The sequence below is a fragment of the Ursus arctos genome, unplaced genomic scaffold (assembly GCF_023065955.2).
Source record: "Ursus arctos isolate Adak ecotype North America unplaced genomic scaffold, UrsArc2.0 scaffold_19, whole genome shotgun sequence".
NCBI classification, from domain to species: domain Eukaryota; kingdom Metazoa; phylum Chordata; class Mammalia; order Carnivora; family Ursidae; genus Ursus; species Ursus arctos.
Genome location: NW_026622863.1, coordinates 45,197,484 through 45,218,051, shown reverse-complemented (window position 1 = coordinate 45,218,051; position 20,568 = coordinate 45,197,484). Strand labels below are relative to the sequence as shown.

The 20,568-nt window shown below is 55.5% G+C and overlaps 2 protein-coding genes across 4 annotated transcripts in view; one reads left to right on the top strand and one right to left on the bottom strand.

Annotated features, from left to right (window-relative positions):
• Positions 1-4,666, top strand: part of ACTMAP (actin maturation protease) — a 6,251-nt gene extending 1,585 nt beyond the window's left edge. Inside the window, exons 2-7 of one of the 2 annotated variants that reach the window (XR_008960144.1) lie at positions 928-996; positions 1,468-1,592; positions 1,878-2,007; positions 2,103-2,173; positions 2,950-3,978; positions 4,118-4,666. Coding sequence is in view for 1 of the 2 variants with exons in the window: in XM_026482259.4 (XP_026338044.1) it covers positions 928-996; positions 1,468-1,592; positions 1,878-2,007; positions 2,103-2,173; positions 2,950-3,287 (733 nt within the window). In the remaining variant the exon portion in view is untranslated. Of the gene's footprint in view, positions 1-927; positions 997-1,467; positions 1,593-1,877; positions 2,008-2,102; positions 2,174-2,949 lie in introns of both variants that reach the window. The other variant, XM_026482259.4, reaches the window with a different exon arrangement.
• Positions 4,663-20,568, bottom strand: ITPKC (inositol-trisphosphate 3-kinase C). 2 transcript variants are annotated; one of them, XM_026482256.4, is made up of 7 exons: positions 19,337-20,568; positions 15,075-15,174; positions 12,593-12,806; positions 11,819-12,023; positions 8,766-8,867; positions 8,069-8,140; positions 4,663-6,097 (listed from the first exon to the last, which is right to left on the bottom strand). In XM_026482256.4, exons 1-7 carry the CDS (start codon positions 20,441-20,443, stop codon positions 5,894-5,896), a joined length of 2,004 nt encoding a protein of 667 aa, XP_026338041.1. In that variant the 5' UTR covers positions 20,444-20,568; the 3' UTR covers positions 4,663-5,893. The 2 variants fall into 2 exon arrangements, with proteins under 2 accessions (XP_026338041.1, XP_026338042.1); XM_026482257.3 differs by lacking the exons at positions 4,663-6,097; positions 8,069-8,140 and adding an exon at positions 8,152-8,525.

The window sequence follows — 20,568 nt, the reverse complement described above, 5'->3', positions numbered from 1 at the left end:
TAGACAAGTTTATAAGCTGTTTGGTTAGGACATTTGTAAGGCACTATTCTAAATGTGTTTAGGTATTTATTTCAACCTCTCAGTGATTTTGTAAGATAGGACCTATTGTGTCATTTTCCAGATGAGGAAACTGAGGCTTATGAGGTGAAGTCACTTAGCCACTCTTCACTTGGAAGAGCCCAGTTTGCACTCTGGCAGCAGGCCTTCATGCTTTTAGCCACTGTGCTGTGTTACCATCTTCCATCAGGATGGTGCTTCAAACGGAACCAGGAGTTTTGGGTTTTCCCCCCAGCCTTCCTTGTTCACTGGCCTGGAACAGAAATACTGGATAAGCATGTTGCCCGGCCCCTGCTGAGCCCTGGGGCTGCATCAGGATCAAAATTTTCTGAGTTACTTCCCCAAGGGTGGGGTGGGGCAGGCCTCCAAGGGCTCATTATCCAGGTGATGTCCTGGGCCTGGAGCATACCCTTACCTGGTTCTACTCTAGGCCAAGTTAAGGGATTTTCATCCCTATTAAAGAGGCTTGAGAAGGGTTGAAAGTCACAGGAAGGGTTTGGGTATAGAGACATCCCTTCGAGAAATTTCCTGTAATAAATCCATTTTTCTGGCTCCGAGTTGCAAAGATTTTGCACATCTGTTCTTTGCCCCTATAATAACCGAGAGAAGGAGCAGGGAGCAGCAGGTGGAAGGATGATTCCCACTGAGCAGATGAGGACATGGAGGCTCAGGAAGGGAGACGTGCCTCATCAGGGGAGAAGGAAGTCAGCATCAGAGACTGGAGCTGCCCTCTGGCCTTAGGACAGCCAGACCTGGGTTCCTTTCCCCACCCCTCAACACTCCACTCCCAGTCACACCTCACGGGGGCGGGGGTTTGGGGGGGGGATCTAGGAGCTGGTTCCCATGTGATCTGAGCACGCTCTGATTCAGTTTCAGAAGTGACTTGCAGTGGATCCTCTTCTGTGCCGACCTGCCCTCCCTCATCCAGGAAGGTCCTCAGTACGTGCCCTGATCTGGGACTCTGACCCCTCTCTGCCTTTGCTGTGCTTCCTGAGGACCGATCTGTAGAGTGGGAGGCCTGGGTTCATCCCAGGCATCTTGGGAGGAGGCAGAGGGGAGGGAAACGGGGGCTGGAGGGTGGGGTCCCTGGTGCATGCGCAGTAAACTGTTGGAACAGACAAGTAAGCAAGTGAGCAGTCTTCACCTCTGACTCTGCTTCGGCCCCTCCTCCTGGAAGCCAGGTGACCTCTCTCCCCACCTTCCTGCCCTTCCTGCAGCCCTCCAGCCCTAGCCTTAGGCCGAGGTCACCCTCTCCCCCATGAAGCAGAGTCAGGTCTCCCAACCAGGACTGGGAAAAGGGAAACTCCCCCAGCACAGCAGACCTGTTCCTTACACTCCAGCTTCCGGGGCAGAGGGGGCTCAGTAAAGACAAGACTTAGGGGTGGAAGGACTGGGCCTGTCTCTCCCCAGGTGTGGGCTGGTGGCCTTGTGGATGGCAGGCACGCTCCTGGCACCGCCCAGCGGCGTCCCCCTGGAGAGACTGGTGCAGATGGCCGTGGAGAGAGGCTACACAGCCCAGGGAGAGATGTTCTCTGGTGAGTTGGGTGTAGAAGGGTCTCAAGCCAGTCCTGTGAGGGGACTGTATTCCAATGCTCAAGCCCTTCTCCCTGTCCCAGTAGAGTATTGGGAGGTGGACTCTGGAGACAGGTTGTCTTCATTCTCAGCCCAGCTCTGCCCCCTCCTGCTGGGTGGCTGTGGACAAGCAGCTTACCCTCTTTGTGCCGCATTTTCTGCATTTGTATGAAGAGGTGGCAGTTGCAGTGATGATTCGAGGTGCAGCCAGGCACACAGCTATCCATCTGTCTCTGTCACCCTTGCAGTGGCCGACATGGGCAAGCTGGCCCAGGAGGCACTGGGCTGCGAGGCTGAGCAGCTCTGCGGTGGCCTGGGCGGTCCCAGCAGAGCCCGTGTCCTGCAGCACCTTGTCTCCGGACATCCCCTGCTCATCCCGTATCCCAGGGCCCAGAAGGAGCTGGGTGGGGATGGAGAAGTGTGGGCGGGTCCCAGGGCCACACCACAGCTTTGGCCTTAACCCCCTGCACCAGCTACGACGAGGACTTCAACCATGAGCCGTGTCAGAGGAAGGGTTACAAGGCCCACTGGGCCGTGAGCACAGGTGGGTCTCCCCCCCCCCGTACTCCTATATGCTCACCCTGTTTTCCCCAGCCCCCCATTACCCCCACACTCTCAACGTGACACTGGCCCTTCTCCCGTACCAAGGCGGGGACCAGGGCTGGGCTGTCCCCATCCCCACAGGATACTTAGTAGGGACCTGGCAGGCAGCAGGTGCCTCAGTATCTGCCAGTCAGGGTTTCCATGAATAGAAGCTCAGAACATGGACTTTAGGATCAAACAGTTTAGGCTCCAGATCTGGTCCAGCCACTTCCGGGCTCTGAGACTCTGGGTTTTCCTTCCTCTGTCTGGAAATTGGGGTGACAGTGGGCAAAGCATATAAAAGTCTGAACGGCACAGGCATGTTGCATGTGTCGGTCAGTGCTGGCCTCAATCGGCCTTGTTGTCTTCATTCCACCCACCTGCAAGAAGGCTGGTTTGCATGTTAGGTGGCCTGGGAGGCTCCCCATGCCTGGGTCCGTGGCCTCGAGGGCTCCGGGCTCCTCTGAGCATTCTCTTACTAGACCGCAGGAAACCACTGGGTGATGATGCCTGCTTGGTTGAACGCCACCTCCCCGTCTTTGCTACCAGCTGTAGAAGCCAGGATCTAAAAGCCTGTAGCCCTCAAGCCGGACAGGACACCCTGGGTCCAGTCCCAGCCCAGCCGTGTGCCCCGCCGACTGCTCCGTGACGCAGTGTGGAGGCAGCACCCACACCTACCCCAAAGGGCAGCACCGAGTCAGGGCTCACTCCCGCTCACAGCCTCCCCTCTCCTCGCAGGGGTCCTGCTGGGTGTGCGGGCCGTGCCAAGCCTCGGCTACTCCGAGGACCCCGAGCTGCCAGGTCTGTACCACCCAGTGCCCAGCACACCCCGCCAGCCACCAGCCCTGCCAGAAGAAGGTTCCCCAGGAGCCGTCTACCTTCTGTCCAAGCAGGGCAAGAGTTGGCATTACCAGCTGTGGGACTACAACCAGGTCCGGGACAGCAACCTACAGCTGACAGATTTCTCGCCCTCACGGGCCGCCGACGGCCGGGCGTACGTGGTGCCTGCTGGCGGAGTGCGGGCCGGCCTCTGTGGCCAGGCCCTGCTCCTCAGACCACGGGACTCCAGCCACTAGCCTGCGGCAGCCCTGAGCCACACTGACAGGGCCCTGGCCACAGCTTGGCTCTGTCACCATAAGAGTGCTTGTTTCTCCGTTCACAAGAGCCCGCAGGTGTGGGCTGCGTTCCCAAGGACCTTCAGCCAGAGATCCTCCATGAGGAGTCCCCCTCCTGCCCCAGTCCATGGGTCCCAATCCCCTTCTCCCACGCCCACCCCCCTGTATTGGGCTCCTGATGTGTGGCTGGGGTTCAAGCCAGGAGCCAGCCAGCCAAGTTCCCTCTCCAGGGAAGATACTTGACCACAGCTCAACCCACAGGCCCTGTCTGCCCGACCTGAATGTTGGAGCCAGCCATTTCTCACTGGTGACCAGCCTCTTCTAAAGCACCCTCCTCTCTCTCTGGACACGTGCAGGAGCCTCCTCACCGGACCGCTAGCTGCCGCCCAGCATCTGTTCCCATGGAACCTAGGAAGCCTTGCCTTTCAAAATGCAACCCAGGTCTTACCACTTGCCTCCAGAGAAGCTTCCAGCAGATCGTGGTTGCTCACAGAATAGGGATTAAACTCTCTCAGCCCCAGCTCATCATGCTTTCTGCCACCAGCCACACCGGCCTTCCAGGTCACTCGAGTGTCCTATTCCCCTGCACCCAAGCCTCTGCTAACAGTAACTCCTTAATTCTGTTTTGGCTCAGAAGACTCCCTAGCCCCAGGTACGGCCCCTCCCCCACCATGTGTTCTGATTTAGAAACGGACAGAAAGTGCTTCTGTGTGCCAACCCCTTTGCCCAGTTTAACTCAGCAAATTCTCTAACTACGGAAGGAAGGTACTAGATCTTCCTCTATTTTACAGGTGGAGAGACTGAGGCGTGGAGAAGTGCCGTCACTGGCCTGAGGTCACATGGCCGGCAAATGGCAGGGCCAGGATTCAAACCCGGCAGTTAGTAGCTATACAAATGGGGGTGGAGAAAGAGGTTATTGATTGAATGAAAAACCTGTTGCTTCCACTCTGAACAAGTCTGTCTTGGTCCCCGGTGTAGCCAGTGCCCGGCAAAGGGTCTTACTTAGAGCGGCTGTACAGTGTGGTGTTTCTTCACTGAAGAGGAGCGCCCCTGCTCTCACGCCTGTGCCAGAGCACCCCGGCCCTGCCCCCCTGGTTGATGCTGTCTGGTGCACTGTCCTAGGAGGCCCTGAGGGTGCAGCTGGGAGCTGTCTCAGTCACTCATCTGTTCCCTACATTGTCCCACACAGCCAGGCACAAGAGCAGCAGCTGGGTGAATGCCGAGTGAAGCGGCCTCCTGTGCACCCCAAACTGCTCATGATCCCATTACCCCACCCAGCACTAACGGGGAGCTTTGAGCCCACACACCCCAGATGCGAAAGAAAAAATCCACAAAGTTGACCGTGACTGTGCAATTTATTGGGGCGTCGTCATGGGGGGGGAAGCACACGAAATGATTTTGCCTTCTGTTCCCCAACACTGCCCCAGCTAACGACTACCTCTCTCATATAAATAAGTATAAAGACGGTCAGTAGAAAAGGAGCACACCTCCTCAGGCCTGGAAGACACATGAGCTTCAGCTTAGGGAAGAGGGAGGCACCTGGTTCCCAGCCTCAGAGGCTAGGAAAGCCAAAGGTTCAGGTGCTGGAGGGGGGGGGGGGCATCACCTATCCTTGGCTGTGCTACTAGGGTCTTTGGTTTGGACCAGGCTTGCAAGCCCCAGGCCACAGCCAGTGGCCCCACCACCCTGCACCTCTGATTCCCAAACCTGCTTTTCCATGGCTGAAAGCCCTTCCTGCCACCAGCTGGCCAGGAGCAAGGGAAAGGGGGTAAGGGGTGGAAGGAGGAAGTCTCAAGGCTGAGGCTGGTGCCCAAGGAACAAGGTTGTGCTGGTCACAGTGCCAGCACGGGGATGTGGCTGTGGTTTTGGTGTGCAGGGGTTCAGCAGAGCTCTTTCAGGAGCGGGGAGGATCCCATGGGGCCAGGGGGGAGGGCAGGACAGGGTGAACTGGGTCCCGCCCCACAGCAGCAGCTCTCAGATCGGCCCCATGGTGTCACACCCTCCCCAGAGTCTGTCAGCACTGGAATGGCTCCCAGATGAACGGATGGGGCCAGAACAGACAGGTGCTCCTGCCTTTGTTCACATGTGAGGCCTGGTTCTCCAGCACACCAGTGATGAGAGTGACCTTCCCCCGGCCTCCAGGAGCCAGCTCGCAGCCGAGGGGGCTGACAGGAGGCAGTGATTACAGTCATTCCTACGGTGAGAGGCACCACATCACGCCTGTGCCCTGTGGCATCCGAGTTGTGTTCTGTCAGGGCTCATGGTTTAGTTATGGTCTCCAGCAGCCCCTCAGAAACTGTCCTGGCTAGTCGGAGGACCCAATCTGGTTCTGATTCACCGTGGGATGTGGCCATGTCATACCCATCCTCCAGTTTTAAAACCTCCCTATCATGAAAGGGCCTGGCGCTACCTGGTCTCCAAGGCCCTTCGGACCTTCCACTCTGGTCTCACGTGGTGTACAACACAACCTCTCCCATCCCCGCGGTCAGCCCCCCATAGCCAATTTCGGGGTACCACCAGCCAGATGGGCACCATCCAATAAATAAACCTGGCAGTGGGCAAGTGGGTCAACCCTGGGCCAGCCCCTGAAGGAGGTGGATCAAGTTGTCCAGACCCCAGAGGTACCCATCCTCGTGGTTGCCCTCGGCCCAGGGCAGTCGGTGGCTGAGCGTCTGGTGGTCAGGCAAGGCCACTGTCTTGCCGAAGTCAATCATCCAGACCCTGGCCAGGCCAGTGTGGTCATGCACAAAGAGGAGGGAGCTGCCCACCACCTGTAGGGAAAGAGGTCGGAGGTTAGGGGCAGGAGCAGGCACCGGCCTCGGGCCCCTGCCCGACAGGCAGCTGAGCAGGGTGATGAACTCTGGAGCCAGGCCGTCTGGGTTCCAATCCTGGCTCTGCCACTGACTGGCTACGTGCGCTTGGACAGGTGACGTAACCTCTCCGTGCCTCTGCTTGCTCCTACGCAAAGTGGGAATAACGGAGTGATAGTACCATTTACCTCGAAGGTGGCTGTGCACATTACAAGTGGGAATTCATCCACACAAAGCTCTTACGCCAGCTGCCAGTAGAGCAAACGGACGGCCGACGTTAACCATTACCCTTTCCCACGCTGGGGTACAAACTCAGATGCCTGCAGGATCTCGCATGGGTCAAGAGAGCCCGGCCAGCACTACAAAGTGGATAATGGCTCCCCCCGTGGAAAGACCTCGGACTGCGGCTGCTGATGATGTTCCCTCCTCTGGAGAAAGGTGATGACGGTAACAGCCCCCCTCCCGCCCCCCGCTAAGGTCACTGGCAGCATTCCACGACGCACACACGCTCATGAAGGGCCTCGCGGTGCTTGGCACACGGCCCTCGGTAGATGCTGGCTTGAAGGGAGTTTTTTAAATTAGAAATAGTACTTTCGATGCCTTCATGGAACTCCAGGTGTGCAAGGCCCCCCCCTCTTCTAGTTGGGTTTCAAACCCCACTGCTCCCAGAGAACCCGGGTGCCGGGCGGGTGAGCAGATGGCTGGCAGGAGAGGCAGCCGCCGCCCCGCTCTGTTTGGCTGTTGGCATACGGCGAGCAGCCCGGTTGTTGCCACGTCTCCCAACGGGCCGGGGCAACCGGAAGTCCCGATTCTGGTGTCAAGTCTCATGTCTGAGATGCTGGCAACTCATTTTTTCAAATGCTAAGTCACCAGGTGGGTGACACCGAACCTGAGCGCAGAAGAGAGGAGGTCCCCGGGCCTCCCCTTTGGGACTTGCGAGCAGAGCCCAAGGGGCAGCGACGAGGACAATGAGGGTGACATTTAACGATAAGGAACACGAGAGTCACAGCTGGCACACACTGAGGGCTGACTACGGGCCGTGCTTCCATATGTATTAACCTGCCTGATCCTCGCCCCGCCCGGGAGGCTGGTGCCCTGTTAGCGCATCCTGCCTGTCAGGAGACGGGTCCCAGGCCCAGGTGCTGGGGAGTGCAGACCGGGTTCAAACCCGGAGGCCCGACTCCCCGGTCAGGGATCTCTGGGGAGTTGGGGATACCAGGAAAGAGAAGTGAGGGGGACCTGAGCGGGGGTGGTAGAAGAGCTTGGAGAGAAGAGGGAGAGGACACACACACGCAGTGAGGTCGCCACTTCACGGACTTCCTGCGACAGCCCAGAGAAATTACTGTTTCCTAAGAGACGCAGGCTGCACAGGGGAGGGGGGAGGGAGGGAGAGAGCCACCGAACAGGATGGCTGACACCGATAATTGGAAATCATTACAATTACAAAGTAATTTTAAGAGCCAGAAGTTAGGGCGCCTGGGTGGCTCTGCCTTCAGCTCAGGTCATGATCCCGGGTCCTGGATCGAGCCCCGCATCAGGCTCCCTGCTCAGTGGGGAGCCTGCTTCTCCCTCTCCTTCTACCCTTTGCCCTGCTCACACTCACTCTCTCTCTCTCTCAAATAAATAAAAAAATGTTGTTTTTCCCTGTGTTAAGAGGACGCTGAGGCCCTAGAAGGTTAAGTCACATGCCCAGTGTCGAAGAGCCTTCCTTGCAGACCACCTGGCTCGAGCCTCTGTTCCCAGCGATCCCATCTCCCTGAAACCCTCTCTGCCACCTACCCTAAAGAGCAAACCCCAAAACGTGGGGGTTCCCCTTAATAGCTTTGCCCCGTGACTCTGTCAGCAGTTTCTCTTTGGTGCCACCCGGATGCTGACACCCCCCACCGCCCCCCACACAGGGCCTTCTGCTCCCACGGCCGCCAGGACTCCCACCTCGTGGGTTTTGAAGAAAGGAGAGTTCTCCAGAGCCTCTCGGAGTTCTTCCAGGCGAGCCACATACTTTCTCTGTGTGGGAAGAAGCGTTTCTTGGTTAGCACAGGGACTCTGTGGGTCCTTCCCCACCCTGAGAGCTGACATCTTATACCCCCAAAGGAGCGGGTGGAACCCGGCCAGGATGGGCTCAGGGGAACCGCGGGGAAAATGGGAGGCGGGGGGAGTCTTGGAAGCCTCTGGGTGGCACAGAGCAGAGTGTGGTGAGAGATACATGAATACCCACAATTCCTAGCAGCTCCTCCAACCGAGAGTCCCTTTAATCTCGGCTTGGTCAGAGGACTTGCTCTGGCCAATAAAACGGGGCAGAAATGATGGTGGCCTTTCCAAGCCGTCCTCCATTTTCACTCGTTCTCTGGGCCACCGGCTCCTACCCTGAGAATGCGCCCAGGCTCGCCTGCTGGAGTGTGAGAGACAAGTGGCCAAGTCGTGAGCCGAGACAGTAAGCCCATCACCAGATGTATAAGCAGGACCCAGGAGGGGTCCAGCCGGCTCTCGCCAAGCCACCCGCTGACCGCCGATGGTCAGCAAGGCAGGCCGGTAGCGGCCAACCCGGGCCTACAGCAGACCACCGCCTCAGGAGCAACAATGACGGCGGTGGTCTTAGCTGCTAAGTTCAGGGCATGGGTGCCCCACTCACCAGGATTGCACGGTTCCCATCCACAAAGTCCTCCAACACCTTCGTCACCTGCTCCAGCTCCTGGGTCTTCTTGAAATTGGTGTTGCAGGTCCCGTTGGCCTTCTGCAGGGCAAGGGGCGAAGGCAGAGCGTCACACCTTTTCCTTCCCGAGCAGGACACCGAGCAGCCTCAGGCACCACCCGGGACCACCTGCCTGTCCCCCCGCTCCTAGCTGTTCAGGAGGAGCGGCCAGCTCACCCGCCAGCCCAGCCCCACCCAGCCTCAAGGCGCACTCCAGAGCAACCGGTCCTTCCCAGGCTAACCTTGAACCCCCTGGCTAAGCCAGGCTAGCCCAGTGGACTTTGGAGAGGGGTGGGTCTGGCTTTGAACAGTGACTCTGCTGCTTCCTAGCTGGCGGCCTTAAACAAGCTGCTTCGCCAGCCGTGGCCTCAGTGCCCACATCTGGAAAATGGGGATTGTGTTGGTATTTACCACCGTTAGGTTAAAGCTGGTATAAGGATCAGAGGAGACTGGATGTGTGCAGGATGCATGGCACAGTGCCTGGCACACAGTTAAGTAAGCACTGCCTAATGAGACTGTTATTTTTTTTTTATATCTGAGAAGGGCACAGAGAAGCCACCTGAGTCATTCTGCCACACTGTCAGGTGCCGTGTGGGCGCTGATAACATGGAGGTAACAGGACAGACACACAGTCAGGTGAAGGAGGCAGGTATGGTATAAGATCATCACAAAGGGAAATAAGAATAATGAGGAAGTAAAGAGATGGCCCTGATCTGGCAGGGTAGAAATCAGGGTGGGCTTCCTGGAGGAAGTGAAATTTAAAAGCAGACAGAAGGGGCGCCTGGCTGGCTCGGTCTGTAGAGCGACTGCCTTCAGCTGGGGTCATGATCCCATAGTCCTAGGATCGAGCCCAACGTCCGTCAGGCTCCCTGCTCAGAGGGGACTCTGCTTTTCCTTCTACCCCTCTCCCCTGCTCATGATCTCTCTCTCTCTCTCTCAAATAAATAAAATCTTTAAAAATTAAAAAATAAATAAAAAATAGGGCCGCCTGGTGGCTCAGATGGATAAGCATCTGTCTTTGGCTCGGGTCATGATCTCTGGGTCCTGGGATCAACCCCCGAGTCAGGCTCCCTGCTCAGTGGGGGAGTGGTCTGCTTCTCCCTTCCCCCCTGCCCTTCCCTGTTGTGCATGTGCGAGCGCACTCTCTCTCTCTCTCTCTCTCAAACAAATTACATAAATAAATAAATAAGTATTAAAGTAAAAAATAAAGTAAAAGGAGACAGGAAAACGACTGGGAGTCAATCAGGGGAACAGTAGGGGGAAGAGCATGTGCAAAGTTCCTGTGGCAGGAAAGTACAGGACTCTTTCAAGGAAATGAAAGTGCTTCACTGTGGCCTAAAGGTAGAGGAGGAGGAAGAGACGGGGGGGAGAGATGAGGCTAGACCCTGGAGCTCCCTCTAGGCCAGGGAACTTCTCTCGAGGGGACTAGGGAGCCATGGAATAGGAGACTAACAGTAGGATGTACAAGTAGAAAGATGGCTCAGGCGAGGCCATGGGGAAACAGGCACTCTCATGCACCGCTGGTGGGGTGCACAATGGTCCCACTCCTGTGAAAGGAGCTTGACAATCTCAAGCAAAATTCCCAATGCACCTCATCTTCAATTCTGTCCTCCTGCTTCGGGGAATCTTGTCTACAGCTAAACCTACCCACTCGCAAAGTGTCTTGTGTATAAAGTGATTCACTGAGGCACTGTTTATAATGGCAAAGAGTGGAAACCCAGGTGGCCATCTGTAGGGGACTGTGTCTCATCCACAGAGAGCTATTACACAGCTGAGTAAGACAGGAAGGGAGGAAGGGAGGAAGGAAGAGAAAGGCAGGCAGGCAGGCAGACTTTCTATGGAATGATATGGAAAATTCTCCGGGGCTATATACTTCCTTTTGGAGGAGGAAAATTTAGGATATACAGTTGCATTTGTTTGTATTTGCAGGAAGAAACAGAAGAAACCATCAAGTGGTTCTCCAGGAGCAGACGGGGGTGGGGGGACAGAATGGGGAGGACAGCAGCAGGGCTGGGAGAGAGATTTCCCCTCTATACCCTTTTATATTATTTTGATTTTTGAACTGTGTGAATACCTCTTCAAACAACTAGGTTTAATTTACAAAAAAAAAGGAGAGAAAGAAAGAAGGAGAGAAAGAAAAAAGGAAAATCTTTCCCCAAACGGGGGAAAAAGGATCCTTCCAGCTGCCATGTCAGATGAGGATCAGAGGGGGTGAGACAAGGACCTAGGAGCCCAGAGAGACTACGGTGGGAGAGACCAGGGAGGCTAGGGAGGGAGAGACCAGGGAGGCTAGGGAGGGAGAAACCAGGGAGGCTAGGGCAGAAGAGACCAGGGAGGCTAGGGCAGAAGAGACCAGGAAGGCTAGCGGGGGAGAGACCAGGGAGGCTAGGGCGGGAGAGACCAGAGAGGCTAGTGGAGGAGAGACCAGGGTGGCTAGGGCAGAAGAGACCAGGGAGGCTAGGGGAGAAGAGACCAGGGAGGCTAGCGGGGGAGAGACCAGGGAGGCTAGGGCGGGAGAGACCAGAGAGGCTAGTGGGGGAGAGACCAGGGAGGCTAGGGCAGAAGAGACCACGGAGGCTAGGGCAGAAGAGACCAGGAAGGCTAGCAGGGGAGAGACCAGGGAGGCTAGGGCAGAAGAGACCAGAGAGGCTAGTGGGGGAGAGACCGCTAGGGCAGAAAAGACCAGGAAGGCTAGTGGGGGAGAGACCAGGGAGGCTAGGGCGGGACAGATGGATGGACTAGGGCAGGGCCATGGGGAGTGGAGCAGACAGAATCAGTAGCTGTTCAGGGAGACAGATAAACAAAACTTGGACACTGATAGGGGTGAGAGAGAAGCAGGACCTCCCCGAGCCCCTGTCTATTCATCTTCCACAGTCTCCTGCTCTTTCTCCACATCCTGCTTCTTCCCAGCTTTCCCTGACACCCATGTTCCCCAAGAGGCCCTGCCTCTGATCTAGCACTCAGCCCCCAGGCTAGCAGCTCCTGGCCCTCACCTTGATGCCCTCAATCCGGAAGCCCAGGGTGGAGGTCGAGCTCACGGTCTCCCTCCACTGCATGTAGCGGGGCTTGGTGACAGCACCCTGGGCATGTTCCTCAGGGGTGGGGGCCCTGGGGTCCACAGCCACCATCTTCTCATACATGTCCTTCCGGGGCCGGGGCCTTTCTCGGGCCTTCACTAGCTCCTCCTCCAGGTAGGTCCTGGGACACAGAGGACGTGACAAAGAAAACTATGAGGAACAAAGATGGAGGACATACTCTCTGATATCAAGACAAGTTATAAAGCCACAACATGGCACAAGAATAGGCAATTAGATCGATGGACAGGAACAGAGTCTAAAAACAGACACACATGTGTACATTTACCCAAGTCATGACAAAGAAGGCCCAGCAATTCAGTGGGGAAAGGGAAGTCTTCTCAATAAATGGTGCTGGGTCAATAGGATTGCCATATTGGGGGGGGGGGGGGCTTCAATCCCTACCTCACACCATGTATAAAAATTAATTCTAGATGGACTGCAAATCTAGATGTGAAAGTTAAAACAATAAAGATTGTAGAAGAAAACAGGAGATCACACAGTCTTGGAGTAGGCAGATTTCTTAAACACAAAGCTACTAATCATAATGAAAAATGACAAACTGGCCTAAATGAGAAGTGCTCCTGTTTATCAAAAGATAACTATTAAGAGAGTGAAATGGGGGACGCCTAGGTGGCTCAGTTGGTTGAGCATCCCCAGACCCTCTGCCCCCTTGGCTGACCCTCAACCTACCTGCTGCCCATCTTGCAGTCCATGATGGAGGGGCCCTCAAAATCCGCCAGGAGATCTTCCATCTGGTTGAAGGCCTGGCCATCCCGCTGCACCATGCCATAGTAGGTGGGCACGAAAGGCCGCAGGGGGTCACTCATCAATTGCTCCAGGCTGCGCTGCTCACACTGACAGAAACGCTTTAGGATCCGACCATCCTCTCCTGCCTGGAAGTTGCCTACAGGCAGCACAGTCGACAAGAGCGTCAGAAGCTGCATCAGCCAGAGATCTTCTCATCTCCCGGATGCATCTTACCTGACCCTTCCGAAAGCCTTTCTCTCCCTCCCTGCAACTCTCACTGTCTTGGCCTCTATGTGGCAAGGACAGGACCTATGGCTGCTCCTTGTCGAAATGGAGTCCTGTTCACAGCACTGTGTCCTCATTTGTTTTGTCATTTTAGATTGTGAGCTCATGATCGGCTGTGGGGCTCTGTGTGCGGTCTGAGTCGAGAGCATGATGCTCCAGAGCAGATCTGCATTTGCTCTGGGCACCTGGGGGGCTCAGTCGGTGAAGCGTCTGCCTTCGGCTCAAGTCATGGTCCCAGGGTCCTGGGATCGAGCCCCACATTGGGCTCCCTGCTCCACGGGGAACCTGCTTCTCCCTCTCCTCCCTGCTCCTGCTCTCTCTCGCTATCTCTGTCTCTCTCTCCAATAAATAAATAAAATCCTTAAAAAAAAAAAAAAAAGATTTGCACGTGCTTCTGCCTGGAGTTCCACTGTGCTAACCCCTGGGACCAATTTAAGTTAACTGACAAATCTGGCATTTCCTGGACCCTGCAGACTGTGTAGATTAGAGTTATGAATTCTTATGGGAGCAAATTGTATTTTCAGATTATATTCTCCAAAGATGGCCCAACAATAGCTCCTGCCCCACAGGTCCTTCTAGAATTTCACCACTCCCCATCAAGAAGCGGAATCTAATTCTTCTTCCCCCCTTGAATCTGGGAGGGCTGATGACAGAAGCAACCCTGTGACTTTGGAGTCTAGGTCACAAGAGGAGACGTGATTCCCACTTTGCTGGCAGAGACGCTTGCCTTTGCAGTGCTGAGCAGCCCCGGAAGAAAGCGGACTAGTCCGAGTCCACCATACTGTGCGGAAGCCCAAGCAGCAACACAGAGAAGCCACATGGAGGCGGCCCCCGCTGACACCCAGCCAGCAACTGATCGCGAGGCATGTGAGTGAATGAATCTCAGAAGTTTCTGCCTTGCAGCGTTCAAAAGAGTTGTCCAAGCTGAGTTCCCAGAAACCATGGCGCAGCAACGAGCCGTCCCTGCCAAGCCCTGTCTGGCTTCCTGACCCCAAACCTGTGAGTGTAATAAAATGGTCCTTTTCTTCCACTAAGTTTTCTTTTAACCACCACTACCTTCTGAGGGGTTTTCTGGTATTTTAACTCAGCTAGAGTAACGCGAACACATAGAGATGGCAGCCGTGTGGCGGGGGGCGGGGGTTGGCTTTTCAACAACTCGGATCTAGGGACGAACAAGGTAGGTAAGTTCCCTTCTTGTCTTCCTTTGCCGGTGGGCCCACCTAATTTTTCTAGTCCCCGCTGGTACCCTTTTTTGTAATAAAGTTTTATTGGAACGCAGACACACTCCTGTGTTTAGGTATTATCTATGGCTGCGTTCATGCTGTAACAACAGAACTGAGTAGCTGCGACAGAGACCATACGGCCCACAAAACCTCGGATGTTTACTGTCTGGCCCTTTACAGAAACTGCTACGTGCTGGGCATTGTACTAGCACGTGCCACAGACGTCACGCTCGGGCCTGCGGAAAACCGTTACAGCTGCCGTTTATTGAGGGCCTGTAATACTCTGGACATGAGGAGAGAACAAGGAATGATTATTTCCATTTCTGAGGGGCCTGTGTTTCAATCTTCGTAGAGATTTTGGTTTATCATTAATTTTTAAAATATTTTATTTTCTTTTTATTTTAAGCAGGCTCCACACCTAATGTGGGCTTGAACTCACAACCCAGACATTAAGGGTCGCGTGCTCTACCGACTGAGCCAACCGGGTGCCCCGTTCATACACATTTTGATTTTAACCCTTCAGTTAAGCCCGCAAGGGAGGTATGATTATCTTCGTATTACAGGTGAGAAAACCAAGGCCCAGGGAGAGAAAGTAACTGGCCCAGGACCCCCATATATAAAGCGCAGAATGAGGATTTGAGCCCAGGACCACGTTTTCCCCAGGGTTGAGGATTTGCTCCCCGTCCCCCTGGTGCTGAGACCACAGGGAACAGCCCTCAGCCCTGATGTATGGATGGCCCGGCCCAGGCCCATGCACTTCTCATAACAGCCTCATGAGGTGGAGACAGTCCCCAAGCCCATCTGACAGCTGGGACAACCTGAACTACAAAGAATGGCTCTAGAACTTTCTTTCCCCAGCCCAGGCATCTCTGCCCAGCCTGTCTGCCCCCTGCCGTCCCACACACCCCTGCTCTCACCAGCGTGTCCCGACAGCTGGACCCAAGGGTAGTGTTTTCGGAAGGAGACCATGAAGGGCGAATATCTCAGAACCGTCTTCAGCTTCTTCCAGGGTTTGTTCTGTGTGGGGCAGAGCAGGGTGGGGTCAGTGCCAAGGCTGGGGAGGGGAGGGGGTAGGATGCTGCACTGAGGGAAACCAGGTGGACTGGGGGTCTTTCCAGGGCCAGGGGGCTTCTTGCGATCGCTGCTCCCAAGCTCACTGGGGTGAGCAAAGCCCACTACTTCAGCTATCTCGAGATCCCCCAAAGGCCTCAGCAAAGGTGAGGAAGAGCCTGTCCATTGTTCTCTGTCCTTCTCCAGTGAGTAAAAATAGGCCAGGTCTTTTCACAGTCACAAACAGCCCCCAAGTCTTCCCCTCCACAGACACACACCAAACACCTGGAAATGTCACTTCTGTCCTGAAACCCAGTCAGAGCTTCTGGAGAAGATGACAGAGGCAGGAGCTGATGAGTGGAGGCTGAACCACACAGAAAGAGAAACAGAGCCAGATGGCAAGGTGACGACAGAGGCAGAGAGAAGGGCACAAGAGATGGCGACCGGGACAGTCATGAGAGCTGCTCCCCAAAGGGCTCCAGCCCCTCCCCCTTCCAGGGACGTCCCTGCCGTCTTGACCTTAGGTTACTGACGTGCTTTGGCCAATGAAATGTGAGCAGAAGCTTGAAAGCCAGTACATGATTCTCCGTGTCCTTTGCCCTGCTGTAAAAGGGGGTGGGATGCGTGGAGAGAGAAAGAAAAGCTTCCTCAGTCTGGGCCCTGAGTGAAGACAGCATGGAGCAGGGCCCCCTCACCCACCAGTGGCTCATGGTCCCTGTGCAGTATGAACAAAAATAATCCGGTGTTGTTCCAAGTCACTAAGTTTGGGGGCTGTTTGTTACTACAGCAAACCCTGACCTAGCCTGACTAATACAGAGACAGGGTTACCAAAAGACCAAGAAAGCATAGCAAGACAGAAAGGGAGACACGGATACAAAGTAATGACAGGAAAGAAAAAGATAAGTAGAAACAAAGAAAGAGAGAGAACTAGCAATAGAAAACCAGTACAGCAAACTGAAAACAAAGATTTATTTGTATCAGGTTGACTCAGTCAAGAGGTTCTTGAGACCGGGTCAGCGTCTGAGTCACACGCATGAGCACGCGTGCACACACATGAATACATTCTGCGCCAAGGCACAGGCCCTGAGGCAAGTACTAGGAGAAGCGGTCCTCTCCACAGAAGGAAGCTGTGTGGCCCATCCCCCACTACCCTGGGGTCAAAGCCATGTTCTCTCCCACCTGCTCAGAGCCCAGCTACCTAGCAGACGTCTACGTGATGGTGGGAAGGTCAAGCAGAGGCAGGGTGTTGGGACCGCAGGATTCAGGAAAGGCCAGTCCTTCCACCCTCCAGCTGCCAGCCGTGGAGAGGAGGTGATTAATAAAGGTTCCTGTTTACTAAGCACCTGGGACATTCCAGGCACAATGACAAAGACTCGGTGAGCCATACCTACTTAATCCTAAAACACAACCCCAGGAGGACTGCTGCCTCTGTGTTACAGAGGAAACAGAGGCTCAGAGAGATGAAGTCACTTGCCTAAGTCACACAGCACAGTGCTGGGGTTCCAACTCAGAACCCACAGCCCTGGGCTTACATGCTATACCCCTGCTGGACTATGAAGTCTGAAGGCAGGGATTGGGATTATCATGGTTACAACTGTGTCCCCAGCCCATGACTCGCACACAATAGCTGCCCAAAAACGTTGCTTGAAGAAGTTTAATTTAACGGTCTTTTTTTTTTTTTTTTTATCATTAAGCAGATTCAGTATCTTGTCTCTTTCTTAGACCTGACGGTTAATCCGGGCTTTCTTAGATCGTTTCACGTTGGTCTCCTCTCCCATGCCCCCTCCTCCAGGAAGCCCTCTCTGATACCCCAGGTGCGGCCAATCACACCACCCACCCCCAGTGGTCTTCTACAACACTCGGTTTCCCCCATCATCCCAGCCCTGACCTCTCTGTATGGTGATGGGTCTGTCTTCTCCACTGGCCTGGGAGCCCCATGAGGGCAATGCAATGTCTCAATCACTGCTGTGTCCCCAGCAAAACCAACACAGGGCTGGACACATAATAGAGGCTCAGGCTGTTGGTTGTCTGATGAGGAGGACAGGATGGATGTGCGAAGGAAGGGAAATAGGAAGGAAAGGAAGAAAGTAGTGGGACTTTAAGGTCGGATGGGATTTCAAAATGAAGCGAGAAGGAAGGAAGGGTTTGTTTTCTGGGCAGTGAGAGCAGCTTGAGCAACGAGGGGAAGCAGGATGGTGTGTCCTTGGGCTTCGTGGCAATAGAGGGGGGTCAGGAGGGGAGCAGGGAAGCTGAGCATGGGAAGCAGTCTGGAGACAGGAAGCTCTGAACACAGGACTGAACTTCTGATCGCTATCTAGAGGGCCCTGGGGAGCCACGGAAGGCGCTGAAAGCAGGGAAGTTTCCAAAGTTGATCACAAGTGGGTCTTGGAGGCAGATTCTGAAAGGATGAAGAAAAACTGGACACAGGGTGGTCTGGGAGGAAACAAGTGAGGGACAGATCCACCCATACACCCCAGAGGTTCAAATAACTGGGTTTTAAACTCAGCCAGAACTGAGTTAGAATCCTGGCGCTGCCTGGGGCGCCTGGGTGGCACAGCGGTTGGGCGTCTGCCTTCGGCTCAGGGCGTGATCCCGGCGTTATGGGATCGAGCCCCACATCAGGCTCCTCCGCTGTGAGCCTGCTTCTTCCTCTCCCACTCCCCCTGCTTGTGTTCCCTCTCTCGCTGGCTGTCTCTCTCTCTGTCGAATAAATAAATAAAATCTTAAAAAAAAAAAAAAAAAGAATCCTGGCGCCGACCAGGCTTGACCGATCCTAAGCAAGTGGCCAAACCTCTCTAAACCGGTTTCCTCCTCTATAAAATGGACATAATAATAATCCCAATCTCATAGTGATGTTATGAGGATTCGGGGTTAACACACACACGACACTTAGAAACGTGCCTGGTATTCCAAGGGTATGAATCCCAGCTGTGTCTTCCAAAGTGTGTGACCTTGGACAAGTGCCACGGCCTGTCTGGGCCTCAGTTTCCTCATCTATAAAATGGGAATAGTAATACTAGCTACCTCACAGGGCTGCCATGAGGATTAAGTGAGTTAATATGAGCAAGGAGCTTGTACAGAGCTGGGCATAAGTGAGCGCTAGCTATTTTTTCCCCATCCCCTTCCAGATCAGCTGTTCTGAGATGCCAAGAATGTGAGAGTAGGTGGAGGGAACAGCTAAGGCAGAAGGACCAGAGGGTCAGCTCCAGGCAGGTTGAGGCAGCTCTGTCTCTACCTGTAGCCACATGTGTGAGCACGTTCCTAAGGGAGGCCTGTGGGGTGAGGGGGACTCAGGGCAGACTCCAGCCAGAGGCCCCACGAGAACGGAAGGACCCAGCAGGCCAACCCACTGGCGGCTCTCACACCTGCCTCGGTGCTGACCCTCCCTGAACCTGCCCTGCCCAGCCCTCCTGATTCACCAGGGAAGAACCGCACCCAAGCTGGGGGTGAGGGTAGAGGATGTAAACAAGAGTCTGCAGGGGGCTCCGTGGGGAGCTGGGGGGGCAACGGGGAGACCAGAAGGTCCCTGGCTACGCTGGGGGTCCTTAGCATTTTGGGCTCACACAGCCCTTCAAGAATCTGATAAAAGCTGGGGGGCTCAATCCCTACAAAAGTGAATGGCTAAAAGGTGGTGAAGGTTCATGACCCCTTAAAACAGCCACAGGAATCTAGACTAAATAATTTGGGGTAAAAAGTGCACCCTTTCTGTTCTCCTCTACTAGAGCTCTTCAGATTTTGAGGTTACATACTTCCTAGAAGATCCGACAGAAGTCAAACATGCCTGCTGCAAAAATATATGTGTATACACACACAGACGCACACAATTACACAATTTCAGGAGTTCCTGGGCACCATGAAGTCGGCCAGTGGCTGTCCATTTTAGACCCCAGGACTGGAGGCAGTCGGGGAGGAGAAAAGGAAAGGATTAGGAGGGTGCCTGGAGTGGGCTGGTAACCTGGCTGTCAGAGGGAGGAGGTCGACAGATGGAAGAGGTACCCGGAGATGAAACTGTTGGTGGCTGCTAGAAAACTTCTCAAAGCAAAGGCAGGGGGATGGGATAAAGGGTCTGAGGGGATGGAATAAGGGGTCTGGGGGGATGTGGCTCAAGGGAAGGATGGTTCCCACTCACCCCAGACCTGTCCTCGGGGTCGCTGGCACCTCCGCCCCCGGCCACCACATCATCCTCAGACTCGTCGAAAGAGGAGGCAGAGGAGAAGCCGCCACTGCCCCCCTCAGCCCGGGAGGGGGGTCCCATCGGCTGAGCCTCAGGCTCAGGTGTTTCAGGAGTGATGATGAGGCGGGGCACAGGGGTCAGGGGATTACACTCCAGGTGAGAGTACAGAGGAGGCCCCAACTTCCCAGGTTCTGGTTCCTCTAATAGGCCATCCTGCTTGGACTCCCCCAAAAAACAGTCTGTCCCAGGTTCTGTCTGCGGTCCATGAGTATCTTGTATCTGGGGACCATCAGTGCCAGGCCGTGTCCAGGAGCCAACAGTATCTTGCTGTGTTGGGAAACCATCAGTGCCAACCTGTTTCCAGGATGTTTTAGTATCCTGTTGTATCTGGGAGCCATCAGTGTACAATTCTTTCCAGGAGCCATCAGCACTTGGCTCTGTTGAGGGACCGGCCCCCTCTGGTTGAGTCCGGAGGCTGGACCTGTTCTTATGGGTCCGGAGGTTATCAGCCAAGGTCTTGGCCCTCTCTGGTTGAGTCTGTGACCCATGTATCTCTACCTCCGTCCAGGGCCCATCAACTCCCGGCTGCGTCCAGAGGCTGGCCCTCTCTGGCTGAGACTGGAGGTCAGACCTGTGTGGACCAGTCCAAAAGCCATCTGTCCCAGTTTCCGTACAGGGACCGGCTGTCTCCAGTTCTGACCAGTGGCTGCTCCTCTCTGGACATGTCCGGAGGCTGGATATGTGTGGCTCCGTCTTTTGGCCGGGCCGCTCTGTCTCTGCTCCGAGACCAGCTGCTTTAGGCTCAGCCTGTCCGTCTGTCCCCGGCTCAGGCCCGAGGCCGACCCTCTCGGGCTCGATGTGGAGGCTGGACCCCTCGGTCCGGGCCCGGGGCCCGCTCCCGTCCGGCCGCCCCGCCGGGCCCCCTGCGCCCGGCCCAGGTCGCTGCTGCCCCGGCTGCCGCCGCCGCCCCCCTCGCGGCGCCTCCAGCCCCATGCGGGCCGCTCCCGGTAGCGCCCCGGCCTCTGCCTCGCTCAGGCTCCCTCGGCACGGGCAGCGCCTCATGCCCGCTCCCTAGGTTCGGGCTTCGACCCGACCCGGCCCCTCCTGCCCCTTTAAATCCCGCGAGGGGTGTGGCTGGGGAGCCCCGACTCGCGGGTTCCGGCCCGCGGAGTCCTGCCCGTCCGGCC

Bases quoted from the DNA above. Each gene is read 5' to 3' on its own strand.
- ITPKC (XM_026482256.4), bottom strand. From the start codon at position 20,443: ATGAGGCGCTGCCCGTGCCGAGGGAGCCTGAGCGAGGCAGAGGCCGGG. The intron at 12,807-15,074 runs GTGAGAGCAGGG...TGCTGCCTGTAG, and splicing joins CCAGCTGTCGGGACACGCTG to GCAACTTCCAGGCAGGAGAG. The intron at 8,868-11,818 runs GTGAGGGCCAGG...CTTGCCCTGCAG, and splicing joins TCCGGATTGAGGGCATCAAG to AAGGCCAACGGGACCTGCAA.